The following is an 18,726-nucleotide window of genomic DNA, read 5'->3' as shown; positions in this document are numbered from 1 at the left end:
CATCCCCACTCAGGGGAAACATGGCAGCATCTAGAGACATCTGTGTTATTAAAATACAGGAGAAGAAATCCAATACTGGCACTCAGGGGATAGAGGCCAAGAGTGCTGCTAAATGTTCTAGTGATAGGGCAGCCTCCATAATAAAGGATCATCCAACTCTCAATGTTGCTAGTGCTGAGATGAAGAAGTTCTTCTCTTGTTTAAAACTGTCTATGTTCAGATGGAAAACTGAAATCCAAAAAGTTTCAGTGATCTTTCTGTTCACACAGCCTGAATGCCTGGAAAAGTGAGCTCTGGGGTCTGAGGTTAGGCTGGATCCTTTAAGGTCCTGTGGGACATTTATGTGTGGGTGAGAGGCCAGCATAGCCTCTGCTAGTCACCATTATGGGTCCTAGACATGCAGGTGCTTTCAGTTATCTTTCCATCTGGGGGAAAGCTATAAAACATGACTCTGGACCTGGTTTTGGCATTAAGATGGCTACTGAGTATAAGCTTAGGTGTCTTCTAGTTTTACCAATCTCAGAACAGTCATTTCAAAGGAACTTCATCTATACATTATCTTGTTTGGCTAAAATGTTATTGAATTCTGAAAACAAACAAACAAACAAACAAACAAACAAACAAACAAACAATGTTTCAAAAATTGAGGGCAAACCATGGCCTTTTCTCTGACATTCACTCCAAAAGAGTGTATGTCACATTTTAAAGAGCATCTAATACAATTCCAAGTATTTGAAATATTAAGTAGTAATGTTGACTTTTTGGTTAATAATGAGGTGCCAAAATATTAAAAATATATTAAATTATTAAAAAATATTTTAAAATATTAAAAAACAAGTTTAACTTGTTTTTTTTTTCCAACGATTGAGGCTAATAAAGTAATAATTTTTGTAAGGCTAATAGATCTTTTAATGCAACTGACTAAACCGATTTTGTAAATTACAGGCAGAACAACCCTTATAAGGAAACTGGTGCTTCCATAGGAGAAATATAGGATTAAGTTTAAGTAATTGTCGTAGTTGTGGTCATTCATACAAATATAAACTCGCAAAATATATTTTCAGGATTTGAAGATTTTTCAGTGTTAAGAATGTGGACCATGATTTTAAATGGAAAGCATCACAAGCAAAATACGAGCCTATCACCACATATTAGCTTTGATTCTACCTGCCATCAGAAAATAATTTAGGAAGCCTCTTCAGTTTCTACAATTTAATTAAGGGCTTCCAACTGTAAGAGTAAACATGAACTATAGCTTTGTTTTCCTTTATTTGAATTCTAAAAGGGCATTTTTAAAAGAGTGGCATGCTGGAAAATAAAGTAAATGATTAGCAAGGTCTAAGCTTATTTGCAACTGGCTGGAGTATCCTCACAATAAGCCATTATTCTATTACAATGCTTTGAAAGATGAACTCTGCAAGTGTAGGAAGAGCCAGGAAACCTCTATAATTCTGCCACTGTAGGGAGATGTATGAAATTTCATTGACTGCTGGTTTTTGTTGACGCAGGCTAGTTTTAACAGTGAATTGAGATTGTACTTTTTGTCATTCAGGGGCCTCACTTGCACATCTAATTGGGAAACATACCCACTTCTGAAATCTGAAGACATTAGCAGAATGTTAATTAGGAAGCTGGATTTTCAGAGGCTGTTGCTGATTTGCTTGTAATAGCCAGGGCTAAAGGCAAATTACATATTTACCATAATTTATCTGCTTGCATAATAGTATAGGAAACAGATTAAGTTTGCCTTCCACCACCCATGTGTCTTGAGGTTATAAATTCACTGTAATCAGCCAATTTGTTATTCCTGTAGGTAATCTAGAAGTATTTCAGGTGCTTTATGTATCCCGTGCATATAACATGAAATCCCTAAAATACCATTAAGTGATGCAGAAAATTGGGGAGGGATAATATGAATAATTTATATCAACTGGCCCAAAGCCACTGACTGTCACTAGTCTATTTTGTCTTCATGATCCTGTGAGATAATGTTTATCAGGTCAAATTTAATTATGATTGCATTCTCACTAGGAATCATAAATTAAATGGTAAAAAAAAATGAACACAGTGACCTGCATTTCTTTCCATTACTGTCTTCTGAGGTCTGAATCTTTTGAAAAGAAAAGTTCTGTTGATATACATGCTCACCTCAAATTTAGGCTGGGCTTTCTTTTAACCAGAGTTCATGTTATTTTGAAGGGTGAGTTCAAAGAATCAATACCAAGCCATTAAGCTTGACCCAAAATTGGAAATGATAGATTGGGCAAGTAAGAATACTGGGGTCCAGCTAGGTTCGAATCATATCCCATTGCTAATGCAAACATACTTTGAGATGCATATGTACATGAGATGGGAATCCCTTACAAGCTTTTATCTATGATTCATAGACCCTTAACATAATTCAGATTTTACAGGGCCTCCTTATCTTTGTAGTTAATAAATCTGATAATTCCGTTGAGTCCATTAGGACATGCAGTTCAACAGAGCACATCATTCTGGGCCAGTGGTCCTTGTTGTTCTACCTTTAACACATGTGACCCCTGCTGAGTGATGGTTGAAAGCTTGAGGGGACACTGGCTCTTTCTCCATTATCCATGCTGATTCTCTCTTTAATTTCCTGGTACCCTGTCCCATCAAAAGGTATTATCCTGTGCTAGTATAAATGGTTGTGCCCTTAACTGAAAATGAATTTCAATTTAAAACTCCCTGTAGAAACAGAATCTCACAACTGACACTGTTGGGTGATTCCAAAGGGCACAATGTTAATTTCCCACAAGGACTCCAAACCTACAATCTATCCTAAGATAACCAATACTACAATTATGTTTCCCTACACAATTTCAACAACTTCTTTCTTTTGCCCTCCTGTCCATCTCTGGGATTTTCCTCACCATCTTTCATCTTCTGAGTGCTCCTCTGCCTTGTTTACCCAGCTAATTCAACCTCTTGGCTTATTGCTCCTGCAGTGGTCATTCAGTTTGCACCCACAGCTCATTGCAAGTGCTCTGCACTCCATGAGGGCTTGCATTTATTGATTGACTGCCTGAATGCATGAAATGCATTTGGCATATTGTTCAAGCTGAAGATTAAAAATTGAAGCAGAAGAGTGAGTTAATGAAACTTATAGAGTTCGGAGGAGGAAACTACCAATACCTAAACCTACTTTATGGAGCATGCCATTGGTCTGCTTTTAGTCTTCACACATCTCTCCTCTCATCTTCCGGATATAAACTCCCATATTGTGCATATCAGGAACTACCAGAGCCAAGGATTAGCTGTAAAGAGTGTTGCTTAGATGAGGAAGGAGGACCAGTGAACAATAAGAAGCTGAAAACATCCTAGACACAACAAACTGAATATAACATTAGAGAGGCTAGACTGGAATATATATTCAGGAAACTTGCTATGGTCTGAATGTTTGTGACCATCTGCAGACCCCGAGTCCTATATTGAAATCAAACCTCTTTATGGGGACATTTAGTGGGAGATAACTAGATCATATGGGCAGAGCCTTTATGAATGGCATTAGCGCCCTTAGAAGAGAGACCTGGGAGAGTTTCATTGCTCCTCGCACAAGGAAAGAACACAGGTAGAAGTCACCATCTGTGAAGCAGAGAATAAGCCTTCATCAGATTCTCAGCTTGATTGCACTCTGATTTTGTACTTTTCAGCCTTCAGAGCCGTGAACAATAAATTCCTATTTTTTATAAAGTATCTAATCCAAAGTGTTTTGCTATAGCAACAGAATTGAACTAAGATAAAATTTAAATGTAAGAAAATGTTTATGCTCAGGCAAAAGGCATTAGTAGTAGAGGAAGATATGGCAGACAACTTGAAAAGAGGAGTCAGCAAGTGAAAATATGTTCCTGAGTCTGTCACTAGCCAGAGGAAGGAGGCACTGAAACTTTGCTCAAGTAGCATCTGGCCTACTGCACATTTCTCTTTGGGGAAATGGATGCATTAGATTATCATAGTCTATGGTAGAAATAGTTACTGAACTCACCCCCTTATTCTGATATCACACTCAGCAAATAACTTTTACATCACAATATTGGCTTCCCATCTGGATTTTTTAACAGAAGACCACCCTAACAGAAGGTTATCTGCTCAGTAATCAAATTTTTCATGAAATCCTGCTAAAATGGTTAAATAAAGAATTATATTGTTTCCTAAAATAGAATACTGTACAGCCACAAAGATAAATTATGAATAAGAGTGGTTTTCAAACACATGGAAAAACCTCAGAAAGCTAAAGATGAAAGCAAGGTGCAGGAGGATACTGTATGATAGTATTTGATATGATGGTATTTCTACACATTTACAAACATAAAATAATACACTGTTTAGGGATACTTATAAAAATGTGGTAAGCTTCAAATTTGGGAAAGTGTTTATATCAGAGTGAGGAATGATAATAGAAAAGAAGCATGCGGTAATGCAGAGACATACAAGAGATTTCAATTGTTTGTTAAATATTTAGTATTTTAATTTGGTGGCAGCTACCCAAGTCTTTGACATTATGAATATCTGATTTTATTTTTAGTAATTCAAACAATGCAACAGCAATATATTTTAAATAAATCATCTATCTATCTATCTATCTACCTACCCACCTACCTACTTATCTATCTCTCCACTGAGAAGTTGGCTAGTATTTATTTATCCTTCCAGAGACTGTGTTTTAAACAACATAGGACAGGGCCCTGGAATGTAGCCCATATCAATTGTCTCCTTCCCTTGAAGTTTTGGGTCCTGCCTCCATTTGTTTACACTAAAAGCCAACAGCTATATGGGCAAGCTTCACAGAGTGGGCAAAACAAATGTCTAGTCTTAAAAAACAAAAGAAAATTAACAATAAAATGTTTAAGGATTTATGGAGTAAATGTAGTCTATATGTGAAAGGATTCCATAACTTCAATTTATGAATTCTAGTTGATTTCAGTTTAATCAAACCTAGTTATCTTCTTCTCTAAAAAATTCATTTTTGTAAACATTTACAATACTTTACTTACCACATTAGAATCTAGGTATTTTGCAGTCCTGTATCATTTATAGACTGCTTTATGCTTGAACTTCTCTATTTTTTAAATGCACTTGTCACCTCCTATTGGCATCATCTCTTGGTAGAGAGTTAACAGGTTTGCTAATATAACTTCAGGTTTCTACTATGCCACAGAAATCCTAAGACTGGGGTTCTTGGTACTTTTCGATACATATTTTTCTTCAGACACTCTAGCATTAACCATTTAATTAGTATAACTAATTCTATAGAACCTAATTTATATTCTTACCATTGAGAGTGCTTCTGTCAATCAAATTGGTATCAACTGGCCAGTAACTTCCATCTCCATGACGACCTGTTTATTAGAAAAGTACATTAGAATGTTAGTGGATATACCCCATGAAAGTAAAAAATAAAACACAAAATAAATATTTAAAATTACACAATAATTGAATGAGATTATTTTGCCTACCTCCAAGAAAGTCTGACAATATTAATATAGTTATACCTGTGAGAAAATGTTATTTTTCATATGTGAGAAAAGCCTTCCATGAAAATAGACTCCCTTAAACCAAATAAATTCAAATCCTCCCTGGTAAGTGATCCCCATCCTCTTTCCTTGCTCTTCTCCCAATATTTTTATGAAAGTGACAAGTAGTGGTATTAAAATGGTGTGCTCCCCAACTTTTCAGAACAGAAATTAGGCAGGTCACATTTCCTAGGTTCAAACTTTACTGGCACCCTTCAGATATGAGTTTATGATAAGTTTGTAACTATTCTACCAGGGGACCATAAAATTCATCTCATAACTTTGCTTTGAATATATTTTTTGTTGTAGCTGTGTGTGCCAAAAATGTACCTGTGCGTGAGGTAATAGATTAGAAGTAGAGTTGGGGAAGTTCTCAACCCACACCATCTGAATATTTCTTACAAATATACCACAAAAGGAAGAAGGCTGCAGTATTGGAAACCATGCCTTCTAGGAGGTGTTAAACAGTTGTGAAAGTAGTATTTAGGAGAACTGAGTCAGAAATTAACCACAAATAAGTATACTGCCATCCCAAACTTAATGTTGTTTTTCCACAAGCAGACCCTTTCTACTGATGCATGTGTGCAACTGTCATTATTTGATTAGATTTTGAGTTGTAGACTATCTAAGTGGACATCTTACAGAAAAAACATGAGAGTTGAATCTATGTGCAAATCATAGCAGAACATAGCTAACTCTCCATTTTATTTGCTTCAAAATGTTGTTTCTGAGAGCAGTTATAATCAGTGGGTGATAAACAGGAAGTCCATTCAGGCAGTCAGCAGAAATAACATGGGTTGTTTTCCCACATTTATGGATTTCAGATTACTTCCCCCTTATGGCTTTCAAGCTCTGGTCTTGTGACATTCTTTTGAACACCAAACATTCCTCTTACTAAAGCTTTCCTAAGACCTCATCATTTTATTTGCAAAAGGGTTGTGAAGAAACAACTTAGTATTCTGTTCATTGACTACACATTTACAATTTTTAAAATTTTTTTGATATTGAGTTAGGGCTGAAGTTAAAATGGACAGCAAGCTTCCAACAAGCAATGAAAGAAATTAATCTCATCACATATGTCTTCAGCAGAAAATGGCACGATTAACATCTTCTGAGTCAATGACTGAGTGGACCAGGAAGTGGAAATTAGGGTGTGTGTGTGTGTGTGTGTGTGTGTGTGCGCGCGCGCGCGCGCCCGCACATACACATATGCACATGTGTGTGCATACGTGTGTGCAAAAGGTGTGGCTGGGAAAACGACAATAAAAAGAGCAGAAACTGTGAAAATTTTGGTGGTCTGACTAAAATGTGGACAAGATTAACCCTTTTCCAAATGCCTTGCTTATTTGATTCTGATGCATTTGAAGTTTCAATGAGCAGAAGAAAAGCTTTGCCCACGGGACACTGTGAGATCAATGTTGGAAGAAATGAAGTGAGACAGAAGTTCTGTATGAATATTAAGATGACTTTTGTAGCAACTCAAAGCAGCTAGATTGCAAAGCAGTCAGCCAAAAGAGATGCTAACAACCTCATCACTTAGGCCAGTATAGGCAATAAATGATTCCTATTGGGAGTAATCCTGTATTGGCTGGAAATTAGGTAGATAGCCTGTGGAGGATTTTCCTTCTCTAGCATCCTGACAAATGTCTTTTTAATGAAGTTTCCAACTCTCCCTGCTAGTTTGTGGGAGGATGCAGAAGCAAGCCCACAAGCACATACATATATTACTTAGACATTAAATTCTATGGGTATAGCACTCCTTGAATGTAGCCAGGCTATTGATTACATTGCAAATTTCAATAAGGAGGAAAATAAATCCGATGTCACAGAGGTCAGAGTCCCGGATAAGAGTAAGGAACACTGGAAATTATTCTAATTAAGAGAGTAGCTTAAAATGCAGGCATTCTACCCAAAGGATCTAGTGTGTTGACACAAGTAAAGTTTTTGTTGGCTATAATTAGATTGGTACCACAAAAGAAAAGTTAACAACAGACCAAAAGAAAGTACTTTAAGGAATCATGATATCATCAATGAGAAAGATTGGATTTATGGTAATTTAGATTTCCTACACCAGTTCAACTGAGAGAACACAAAACCCTTTCTGGGATATTGATGAGCCTGGAATCTCTTGATCTAAAGACACAAGAATCAAATTTTAATTTTACGCGCCAAGTTCCCATTCCCTCAAATATGTCATTTAAATTCCAAGAAGGCTTCCTTCAGAAAGTCTTCTCCCACTGTTGCAAGGCAGGTACCAAAATGTTATAAATATGGAGATGTTGGAAACAAAAGAGGAAAGGATACTGGTGATACTGCCTGGCAGGCCAAGGTTTTTTAAGGATTTGTTACTATGGTATCATATTTGCTAACTTGGTTAATTTCATAAGCACTGATTTAGCAAAAGAGAGGAGTAACTAGAATTTGGAAGATGGTTGGAGTGAAAGTCAATTAATGCAAAGATACAAACTACTGCCCTGTCCCAGAGGTCTAAATTTTATTAAAAGAGCATTAAACTGGTAATAATTCATTCAACACTTATTAAATGCCTACTACATGAAAGGCATAGTCCTAGATCCTCAGGGAAGAGGAACTATAAAAAGATGTATTAGCTATAAATCCTACCAGAGTTGGTTTATTGTATCCAAAGCCTAAACAGGACAATCCATACTGAATATTAGCCAATTGTTAATATTTTTAATTTAGTCTGACTTTAAGGAATTAAGAATAACTTAATCCATCTATTACTTTAAGATCATTATTAGATTTGGTTGAATTGTTTTTCATTTATCTATAGCATTAAAACTACTTGTAAATAAAAATAAGGTATGATGTTAAATTCCATTACATTATAGTTTCTATATTTATTTTAAGACCCCTTATCATTTTGATAATGCACTAAATATTTAACTTTTTAAAAAAATTAAAATTCCAAATATTTAATTTAATTCAAATCTAAATAAAACTTATTTTTTGTTTTGCACATAATGTAATAGAGTTCAGTGTATACAGGTTTTTTCCTCCCAAATAAAGCTCAACATGGCTCAAAGAATTAAAAATGGTACTTTATTTTTTCTTTTTTGTATAATTAGTATCATTTTATATGAGTACAATGATAAAAATATGTAATTCTATGTAATATACTAGTAAAAGCTCATATTTTCTTAGTAGAAATTGAGCATGGGAGAAAGAATTAAGCTGATGAAGAGTAATCAATTTATATATCTCTTAACTGGATAAGATTTCATCTAGATAGTTTTATAAAAAGAAAGAAAGACCACTTTTGCAAGGACATTTTGATAATTAAAGCAAATATTTTCTATGGCTATCTTAGGTTTTGAATCCAGAATTGGTTGTTTCATAAAGAAAAATTAGACAAAATAAAGGGCTTATGGTGGATTTTACGAAGAGAAAGCTTGTGGCTGATTTTGAATTATTTAAAATAGTTAAAAGACAGTTAAATATATTTTATTTAGTTGCCTCCTTCGGTAGGTCTTATCCAGAAATTTCATGCTCCTCTCCCTTATTTAATCTTGAAAATACTATAAACTACAAAGTCACTTCAGAAGTTATTTTTTATGTTTTATTTGTAAAATATATTTTCTGAGGAGTTTCCTTTTCACCATGATCAAAGTGCTTCCTTACACAAAAGTTAATGTTTCCTTGACTTCCCTGCCACTTGCTCTCTGGACTGAGGGAACAAAGGAAAGAAGTAACTCAACCTCCTTTAGGAAGTGTGTCCATTGTTGAATCCCTTGGTGCTGACCAGAGTGATATGTGCTGTGATCAGTGTCAGATGAATGACTAATGTCAGGATACTCTGTGTTAGAGTAATGAGGGGTGTGCATTGTAATCCATACTGAATATTAGCCAATTGTAAATATTTCACAATTTACTCTTTATAATCTTGTTCTTACATGTCATGTAAGTTATTGCTTATAGATTTTTATTCTGTTTTTTTTTTTTTGTGTGTGTATCTAAAAATCATACAACATCAACATTTATTTTAAATCCTTACTTGTGGCATAGATAAGAATATTTCCCATGATAAAAAATTTTCCATTTTCCTACCAAGGATTGATTCATTTGGAATTTCAGTGCTAGAGTCTGATTTTTCTCTGTGTATATTGAAAAGGAGAGAGCAGAAAGTTAAATGGAAGAGGACATAAGAGAAAACTGGATGTTGTGGTTGTAATCTATTCTTTAATCCATCTTCTCTGAATGGAGATAACAAAGGTTCCTGCAAGATGGCATCCGTGCTATCAATCCCTAGAGAAATACACAGACAGATCAGTCATCTACAAATGTTCAATATACATCCTTCCAAGAATGCAGAGCATGGAGATATCATTTTCATCTTAGAATTGGTTCTCTCAGAATAATTCTGGTGATAATGATGGAAATTGTATCGATTTTTTGTCTTGTACACCAGTGGATGAAGAATATCTATTAATGCCATCTGAATACAGTTTTACTGTCCAGCACAAAGAACATATCAAGATATATTTAAAGTAGATTATTTCTCAGGGGCTGGAAAATGTGTCTAAGAGATCAATTTATCATGCAGTTGATAATATTGTTGACTTTGAACAAAGATATCGGGACATCAGAAACCAAGAAGAATAGCCAACACCTAGGATATTTCAAATATATTTTCATAGAAGAGAATTAATGAGTTTTTTCAATCTTTTCTAAAGTCCAACATATTATTTTTCAAATAAGCAGAAAAGAAAGTTTACTCAATGAAAGAAAATGTCACTCCTCTCTGTGTAAGGCAGCTAACATGCCTCCCATATATTAAGACTTTGTGATCAACAAATCCTGTTGCTTTCCCTTTCTAAAAACCTTTATGATATTTTCTACCTGCAGAAAGTCTAAGAGCAATAATTTTCAGACTAGGAATGAATTTTGTAAATTATTCATAGCATAAGGAAACCAAATATGCCATGGTGCATATTTTCCTTATCCATAAGGGGCAGGTTTTCTTGCAATTTCAGTTTTTGTCTGTTTGACATAAAATCTGAACCGAGTTGATTCCTGCTAGGAAGCAAACTCATTCTTAAAGAATCCTTAGAAATGAAACTAACAACTAAGTTTATAATTTCACTTACAAATGTCATAAATAGACTGACAATATAGATATGAAAATCACCATACTTTAAGAGTAAAGGAGGATGCTAAGTTTTGAGATATTAATCAGGACATTCCTGGACAAAATGGAAAATCTAGGCTTTCTACACATGGACCATTTAGACAACTAGATCTCTTATCCTCATTTTTGCTCTTGGTCAGCATCTTAGCTTGAGTCTAGGTTTTGATGTCTCAGGCATAGGTATGCTCTCTTGCAGAGCTTGGTAGCTTATAGGTAAAGACTTTGCCTGGGGAATCTTCTAGGGCAGGAAAAAAAGTTTAGAAATACTGAACTTCTTCACAAGCTCCAAAGCAAAAGCAACACTGTGCCAGACCATCTGGATTCCTGAACATGATGATGGTGGGTATCAGTTGATGAGAAGTTTTAGCATAAATATCCTGCAAATCAGATCTATCTTATAAAAATCAAATATTAGGGGGCCAAAGAACAGAGACAGGTCAATAATATCTTTTGATTTTAGAAAAGTAGTTAATTTCCTTCTTACAGTTTCCAAGTAAGCAAAGCTCCAAAGTGCTGATTTATATCATTTTAACTAATTAGTCCATCTCTGTTTAGCTGGTTGCTGATGAAACCAGGTAAATTGACCCCAATCATGCATATCATAAACTGACACATATCTAAAACCCATTAAGTTTATTAGTTGTTGTAATTATGAGTCACATAAATTCAGAATGAATTCTGATTAACAATTCAATTGTTAACAGAATAAGTATAAAGACTTAATTGCTAATGATATGGTGGCTGCTGGTGCTCTCTGGAATCTTTACTCCCACCAGGTCTCCTCATATACCCTCTAATGCATCTGAAATAATGGCTAGCATATAGGTCTCAGTTCACTTTTAGATACAACTTCATTAAATTTACGAAGCATTATGTTTCTCTAACTATGGGCAATTTTCTGGATAACTGTATCTTCCCAAGATCTAGCCCTTCCACCAGAATACCACGTGGAAAACTGAGGAAGAAGGCTTACACAAGAGCATGCTCTCTCAAAGGCCACAGACTGGTTTGTGGCAGCCTTCCCTTTCTGGGTGAATTACTTCAAAGGCAGACACAGTATGTGTTGTGTCTGAGTGAAGTTCCAAGCAGCACAGGGAGCAGTGGGGAAGAGCATGATAGCTCTTTCTTCTCCAAGTGACTATGTGTCTGGAAGCTGCAGCTGCAGTATGAAGACCCTAGAATGTGAGCATCCTGCTGGCTGCATGCCTACGCGCAAGTGATGTTCCCATCGGAGTACAGTGTTTCTTCATTCATGCTAATGTCTCTGTGTTCCCACCATTCCCACAACAAACATGTCCACTGGATCTACTGCTCTAAGCCTTAGGGACAGAAAATGAGTATCAGAGAGGCCTGTAAATGAGTGCAAAGGAAACAGGTTAAGTTAATGATCATAAACACATGGTAATTTCCAAAAATTAGAAAATATACATAATTTTAAGTAGGTATCCCAATGATTAAAAAGGTTGATTACGTATGCCTAAAAAAATGATGGAAGGCTTCTCAGTGGAGATAGCATTTGAGGTAAGAATGAAAGGGTGAGTTGGAAGTTATCAAATAGAGAAAAGTGAGGTAGATGAGTTTACAAAGACAGTAAGATATGAAATTAAAAAAACCTCCCTATATGGTCTTCCAGACTCTAGAGTTTATTTTGTAAGGTACAGAAATCCACTGAAGGTATTTAAAGTAGAACAGTGACATGAAATTTAGACATATTATTCTGTGAAGAATAAATGAATTAGAAGAAACTGTTGCCATAAATAGGGTGAGAATAATATTAATAATTCTATGAAGTAGATGTTATCAGCCTCATTTTATAGATGAGTACACAGTGACTTACAAAAATTAATAAACTCAGGATTGCATTTTAAGTGGTTGAGTCTGACAAGCTCTGATGATGATTTCACCATCAGTGGATTAGATACTAATGGGAAGGACAAATTAGAGCATTTCTAAGAGGTGATCCTGGTTGGCATTGTGAAGGTTTAGGCAAGTGTGATTTGAGATGCTGTCTCTACTTACAATAGGACACAGAGTGGGAAAGAGCCTTTGGAGGGGAAAGGAAATAGTTTTTGTTTGCAACCAGGCAAAGCATTTGGAAAAGTGAAGGTGTCACTCCAGAAAAGCCATAACAGAAGGGAACAAAACAGGCTAAGACAGCTTTTAGAAGGTGACTAAATACTAAGGCTCCAAACCTATTTCTATATCAGGTCATTCTGTCCATGCTGTGCCCCACAATCACATCCTCAAGTAGGGAAGATCGGCATCAGTGGCCAAGAATAAATAGGGTTTACAAGACTCTCAATGCAGGGTTGCACATTATTTTGCAAAGTGCTGTTCTAGCTTTCCTCTGGACCCATCCTGTAATCCTTACTATTTGCTCACTTTTTTGGCTTCCTGACTTTCCCATCCTAAGACTTCTCTAAATAAGAGTTCAACTAATCTTTCCCCAGGAACTTATCTGTATTGATTCAGGTTTTACTTATGTATTTGAAATTCAGTATTAGGTTTGAAGTCGTTTCTACTCTAGCCCATAGTGATTTTCCATCTGAAATCCTATGACATTCATATGTGGACATACCATCTGATTTGAACTTTTGTATTTTTTTATGTTGGACTGGGAATGTCAATACCCTTTTCTTAGCCATATGACAAGCTTCTTGAAGAGGGACCCATGGAACTGTTTTTTTTTTTTCTTTCTTTCTGATGTTTTACCACATCTAGCCCTGTGCTAGGTACATAGTTATCAAGTTGTCAAAAGTGAGTCTAGTTCTTTTCATACTCCCTATCCACAATTCCAAACCTCATTGGTGGCATTAGTTTTTATGTGTTTTTCCTTTATGAACTCAGAATTACAAGCAGCTGGTGAAATTCAAGTCTATAATTTTTTTTTTTTGCTACCAAGAAACAACAGAAAGAGTAGAGGTCAAGCAAAGAGCAGAGGAGGTCAGAATCATGTACAAGGGTGACTGCCATTTCTTGAATCACAGTAAACTTGTTTTTCTCTTGATCTTTTGTTTTATTAGGTGATTGCTGAATATTGTTTTCTCAGTTGGAAACATACTTTTAACACCTTTTTTATTCTCCCCCAAGGTTAGTAAAATAGACAAAATCCAGAGTCATGGGGCTATTGATTTTACGTTCTCCAACCTGTGCTTCTATTAGTCAGTAAATCCACAAATCTATGACTGTTTCCCAAAACACCTGGGTCATGATGCAACTCAACAAGCATCTCTTGGGTAATTATAATATAATAGTCTCTAAATAAGAGACTGGGCAGGGATTAGAAGGTGACAATGGGAATCCACCCATTCCTCTGTCCTTGGAAAATTTAAAATCTGCTTATTAAGCTAGAATATAAATATAAAACTATAAGAAATGGGAAAAATAGCGAAGAATGAGTTGGATATTATGGGCAAACAGAAGAATAAAAGATCAAAACTCTAAGAAAGGCTTCTTGGAAAACAAAACATTGGGAAGGGAGTCTAAAAGATGAGAACTTCACTCAGTTGAGACAGGAAAGTTTTTTCAAGGCTGAGACACAGTACTAGTTATAGTATAGAGTCATGAAAAATGCACTTTTTCTAGAGGATTTGGTGAATTTTCATAATTAGACTTTGGTACATGTGGAAGGATATACCAGCTTTGAGAACAGGACAGAGAACTTGTGGTCAGGTAACCAGGGTTGGGTTTTGATGACAAGTAACTGACTTCATTCTGAAAATGTCAGGGACGGATCTGTTTTGGAAAAAAAAATCAAGAAGGCAAAACCCAGGACTGATAGAAGTAGACAGAAAATAAAGCTAGGAAGACCTTGTACTTGGCTAATGTCTATAACAGGGAAATAACATCCAGCAGCAGTGGTCTCAAAGGAACTTGCTCATGAAATCTTAACTGGAGGATCTGTAAACAGAAATGTCTACTTTGCTGCTTTGAGAAGGTTAAAATCACATCCATTCCTATGAGTACTGATTATTTTTTCATTCTTTCAAAGTTACCCATTAAAACATAAAAACTCCTGAGAGGTTGACTTAAACAGCCACTTGACTGCTTGCAGGGAACACGATAAGCACTTAACACTCTATTAAAAGCACATTACTCATTTTCCACCTCTACTTTTTCACCAGTCATAATTTCTAGAATTGCAAAATCTTGGACCTGAGGAAAGCGCAGGTGAGAAAAGCTTTCTCAAGTGGCTGTAGCAAGCAATTAAATAATAAATGGAGTTCAAACCATGCACAATAATTGGGTAGAACGGTGTTAATTTTCAATTAAACATTCCCATCAGAGGGTGCTGGAAGGTTTCCATTTTTCAAACAGCAGCCCAACTGTTGTAATCCAAACCCTACCAAGTCTGGATTACATTTAACTAAATTCTAAGCTTGACTAGATCAGGGAAAACCTTCTTTCCCTGAAATTGGAAACAATGAACATGCTGTTTGTTCATGAGATTGAAATTGCTGAGGTGTAAAATGACAGGTATAGAGTTAAGAACTTGGCCTGAATGTCCTATTGAGGAGTGACAGAGTCCTTCACAACAAGGTCAGCAGGTTTAACTTTCTTAAAATCCAAGGAATGGACTGCATTTCCAGAAATTATACAGTGATGAAGATCCTCAAGTAAAGTAGCCTGGGTATTCCTCTAGGCCTAATCAGTTACATACTGTGAGAATTCAAGCGGGTTTGGCCTCTCTGGGTCTCAATCTCTCCACCTGTAAGGTTTTTATGAGAATTAACTCAGAAGACTGATTGATGCATAGGAGAAAGCGGTTAACACAAGTTGCCATATTATGTAAACATGTGATACCTGTTTTTTTAATTTAATACATATCCTAAACTTGGGGGTTCTTAAATCTCTAAAGAAACCAAAGATAATTTGGGCTAAATTAACCATTTTATATGGGAGGATGCTGTTAATGCTCATGCCCACAGGCACACAGCAGGTAACAGAGGTGGAACTATTCAAGAATTTAAGTGCTCTGACTCTATTCCAGGACTCCAAGAGCACATACCCAGTGATTGCTGGTGGGGAAAGCCACACACTGCAGCCATCACCAAGATTTGGAGAAGACTGGCAAGCCCTCCATTGGTCTCTGCTGGGAGGGCAGTTCACATGTGCCTTCTTCATCTAGATCCATAAAGTGGCCTAGGAAAGGATGTCTCTTCTCCAGGCCCAGTGTTGCCAGTCACCCCTCTGCCAGTCCAGAGAGAATTAAAGATACTTGAGAGTGCTGAAAATGAGCATTTTCTTCCTAATTCATCTCAGTAATGCCACACATCATTTTGCAGATTCTTGTCGTCTCTAGGTGCTCCATCATTGCCATAGCACCTACTCCACTGCTATGGTGGGCAAGTATGGAAATAAATACCTATGCAATCACAGACATCAACCAAAATACTAATTATTATACATAACACCTCAAAGTGGAGGCGTATTTTGGAGTGGGAGTTACACAGTATATACAGATACAAAAAAATAGTCCCTTAGAAGTTTGATCCAGGAATCACTTCTAAGAAGTGGTCACATTTCACAACTGTAACTAACCTCTCTGCAACCTCCAAACAAAGGGATTTTTCTAAAAGGAGTCTATGAGAACCTCTGAGAAGTTTAATTGTTAAAAACTCCAAATCCATTTTTTTTTAAAAAATAAATACAGCAACAATGTGTAGTGGGAAGAGTGTATAAGGTAGGAATTCATAAGAAACATGTGAATTCCAACTCTACCAACAACTCTTTGTATGACTTTGGGCAAAACATTTACTTTCTGCATCTTTATCTGAAAAATGAGGAAGATTATTAATGAACGTAAATGCTGAACCCTGGATTGTGTCTTCCTCCCAAATTCATATATTAATGTTCTAGCCCCCAGTGACTATATTTGGACATAGGACCTTTATGGAAACATTTAAGGTTTAAATGAGTCATAAGGGCAGGGCCCTGATCCAGTAGCATTAGTGTCCATGGTTCAATCCTCAGCACCACCAAAAAAAAAAAAAAAAAAAAAAGAAACACTTATGGAAAGCAGTATGGAGATTCCTCAGAAAACTGGGAATAGAACCACCATTTGACCCAGCTATCTCACTCCTCAGTTTATACCCAAAGATTTAAAATCATCATACTACAATGATGCAGCCACATCAATGTTTACAGCAGCCCATTCACAATAGCTAAACTATGGAACCAACGTAGGTGTCCTTCAATAGATGAATCAATAAAGAAAATGTGGTATATATAGTCAATGTGGTATATATATATATATTGAAGTTGACTATTACTCAATTTTAAATATTAGGTAGGGGAAAAGTTGACTATTACTCAACTTTAAAGAAGAATAAATTATGGCATTTTCCAGTAAATGGATGGAATTGGAGAATATCATGCTAAGTGAAATAAGCCAATCCCAAAAAACCAAAGCCCAATATTTTCTCTAATATGCATATGCTAATTCACAATAAGGTGTTGGTTGTTGGGGGCACTAGGGAAGAATAGACTTACCTTACATTAGGTAGAGGGAAGTGAAGGGAGGGGAGGAGAGTGGATATGAGGTTAGGAAGGATAGTAGAATGAAACAGTCATATTTATATATATATGACTACATGGCCAATGTGATTCTACAATCATAAAAATGAGAAATTATAACCCATCTATGTATGATATATCAAAGTGCATAAATGCATTATACTGTCCTGAATAACTAATTAATACAAATTTTAAAAAAAGAAGAAACACTTGAGAGCTGCTGTCTGCCACAGTGAGGAGGCCTTCCGCAAACAACAAAGACAGCCCAATTAAACAAGGATCTGTGTTGTTCATTCTACCCAGTACTCTGTATTCCTGTGAACAGTGCAAGCTGCCTAAGAGTGGAATTAGCACCATCCCTATGTTTCCTGAGATAAAGAAGTGCCAGGTCATATACTCCATGCCATGGCTTCCTACCAACAAGAAGACCCCAAATTGGGAGCTGTGTGCTTTCTTTTTTAGTACATTCACAGAGATGGGGAAAGGAAAGTTCACAGGAGAGAAATGCCAATGCATAAAACTTTACATACAGAAACTTTACAGACAGGTATTGAATGTGTGTGTGTACTTGTAATAAATACATGATAAAGGCACTAGGTGATTAAAAATTGCTCACAGCCTGGCTTCCTGGGTCTGAATCGGGCCTTGGTGCTCACCGGGTATTTCTACAGGCAAGTCATTTAAACTCTCTGAGCTTGAGCTCCTTTGTTGGTCAAATGGAGATGATCATAATATTTCCCTCAGCACTGATAGGAGGATTCAATGAATCAACCAATAAACTCCTTGAATAGGGACTGGTGCAAAGAGCATAAAGAGAATTCATGTTAACACTTCATAACATGCACACAGACTCTGGTACAGACAAACTGAGTTTTCATCAGAGTATGGAAAGCAAAAAGAAAAACCACTGAAAGTGCAGCTATGCCCTACCATCTGCACCCACTTAAGAGAGCCTGAGCCATTTCCTTTCCACCTGACCAGACAGAAAGTTTAACTCTAGGGCTCATCACCAAAATCATATTTATTGGCCACTGTGCCTAGAAGAGTCTCCAGAAATGATCAGGACAAGGAACAAGAGAGGAGAGTGCAAAAAGGGGAGAATTATAGGATAGATCTAGGTTAGCAAACTAAGAAAATGCTAGATATAATTAGTTTATATGCAATTACACAAAGGCATGAAGAGTTCCATGTTGTCTACTATTTCTACATTATTACTATTAAACAGAAGAAGAAAACATTCCCCAAATGAAAACTGATGAAAATACAATAGAATTTCATTTTCATATTTATGTTCTTCACAATATTTCTTAGGTTCTAAGAGAGGTAGTTTTGACAAGAATCTACCAAGGCACATTTTAGAACAGTCTAAACTTTCTTATGTTCTATCATATAAGTAAAATTTAACCTCCTGCTTCTCTGTTTAGGATTCATCTCTCTCAGGTTAACTCTGACTCAAGGTGTCAAATATTTTTTTCAGAGAGAATTTTCTCTCAGAAGAAATTCAGCTCCTATAGGAAATGTAACAGTGGG

At 36.1% G+C, this 18,726-nt stretch overlaps 1 protein-coding gene across 1 annotated transcript in view; it reads right to left on the bottom strand.

Moving 5' to 3' along the window:
* DCC (DCC netrin 1 receptor) overlaps positions 1-18,726 on the bottom strand; it is a gene marked incomplete at both ends in the record, with an annotated part of 1,098,829 nt that overhangs the window by 74,878 nt on the left and 1,005,225 nt on the right. The window contains one exon of the mRNA XM_081263478.1: positions 5,292-5,357. Within this exon, the coding sequence (XP_081119604.1) occupies positions 5,292-5,357 (66 nt within the window). The remainder of the gene's footprint in view (positions 1-5,291; positions 5,358-18,726) is intronic.

Source organism: Spermophilus citellus (assembly GCF_964194105.1).
Source record: "Spermophilus citellus genome assembly, chromosome: 12".
NCBI classification, from domain to species: domain Eukaryota; kingdom Metazoa; phylum Chordata; class Mammalia; order Rodentia; family Sciuridae; genus Spermophilus; species Spermophilus citellus.
The sequence above is the reverse complement of the archived record's forward strand: the minus strand, read 5'-3'. Positions and strand labels throughout refer to the sequence as shown.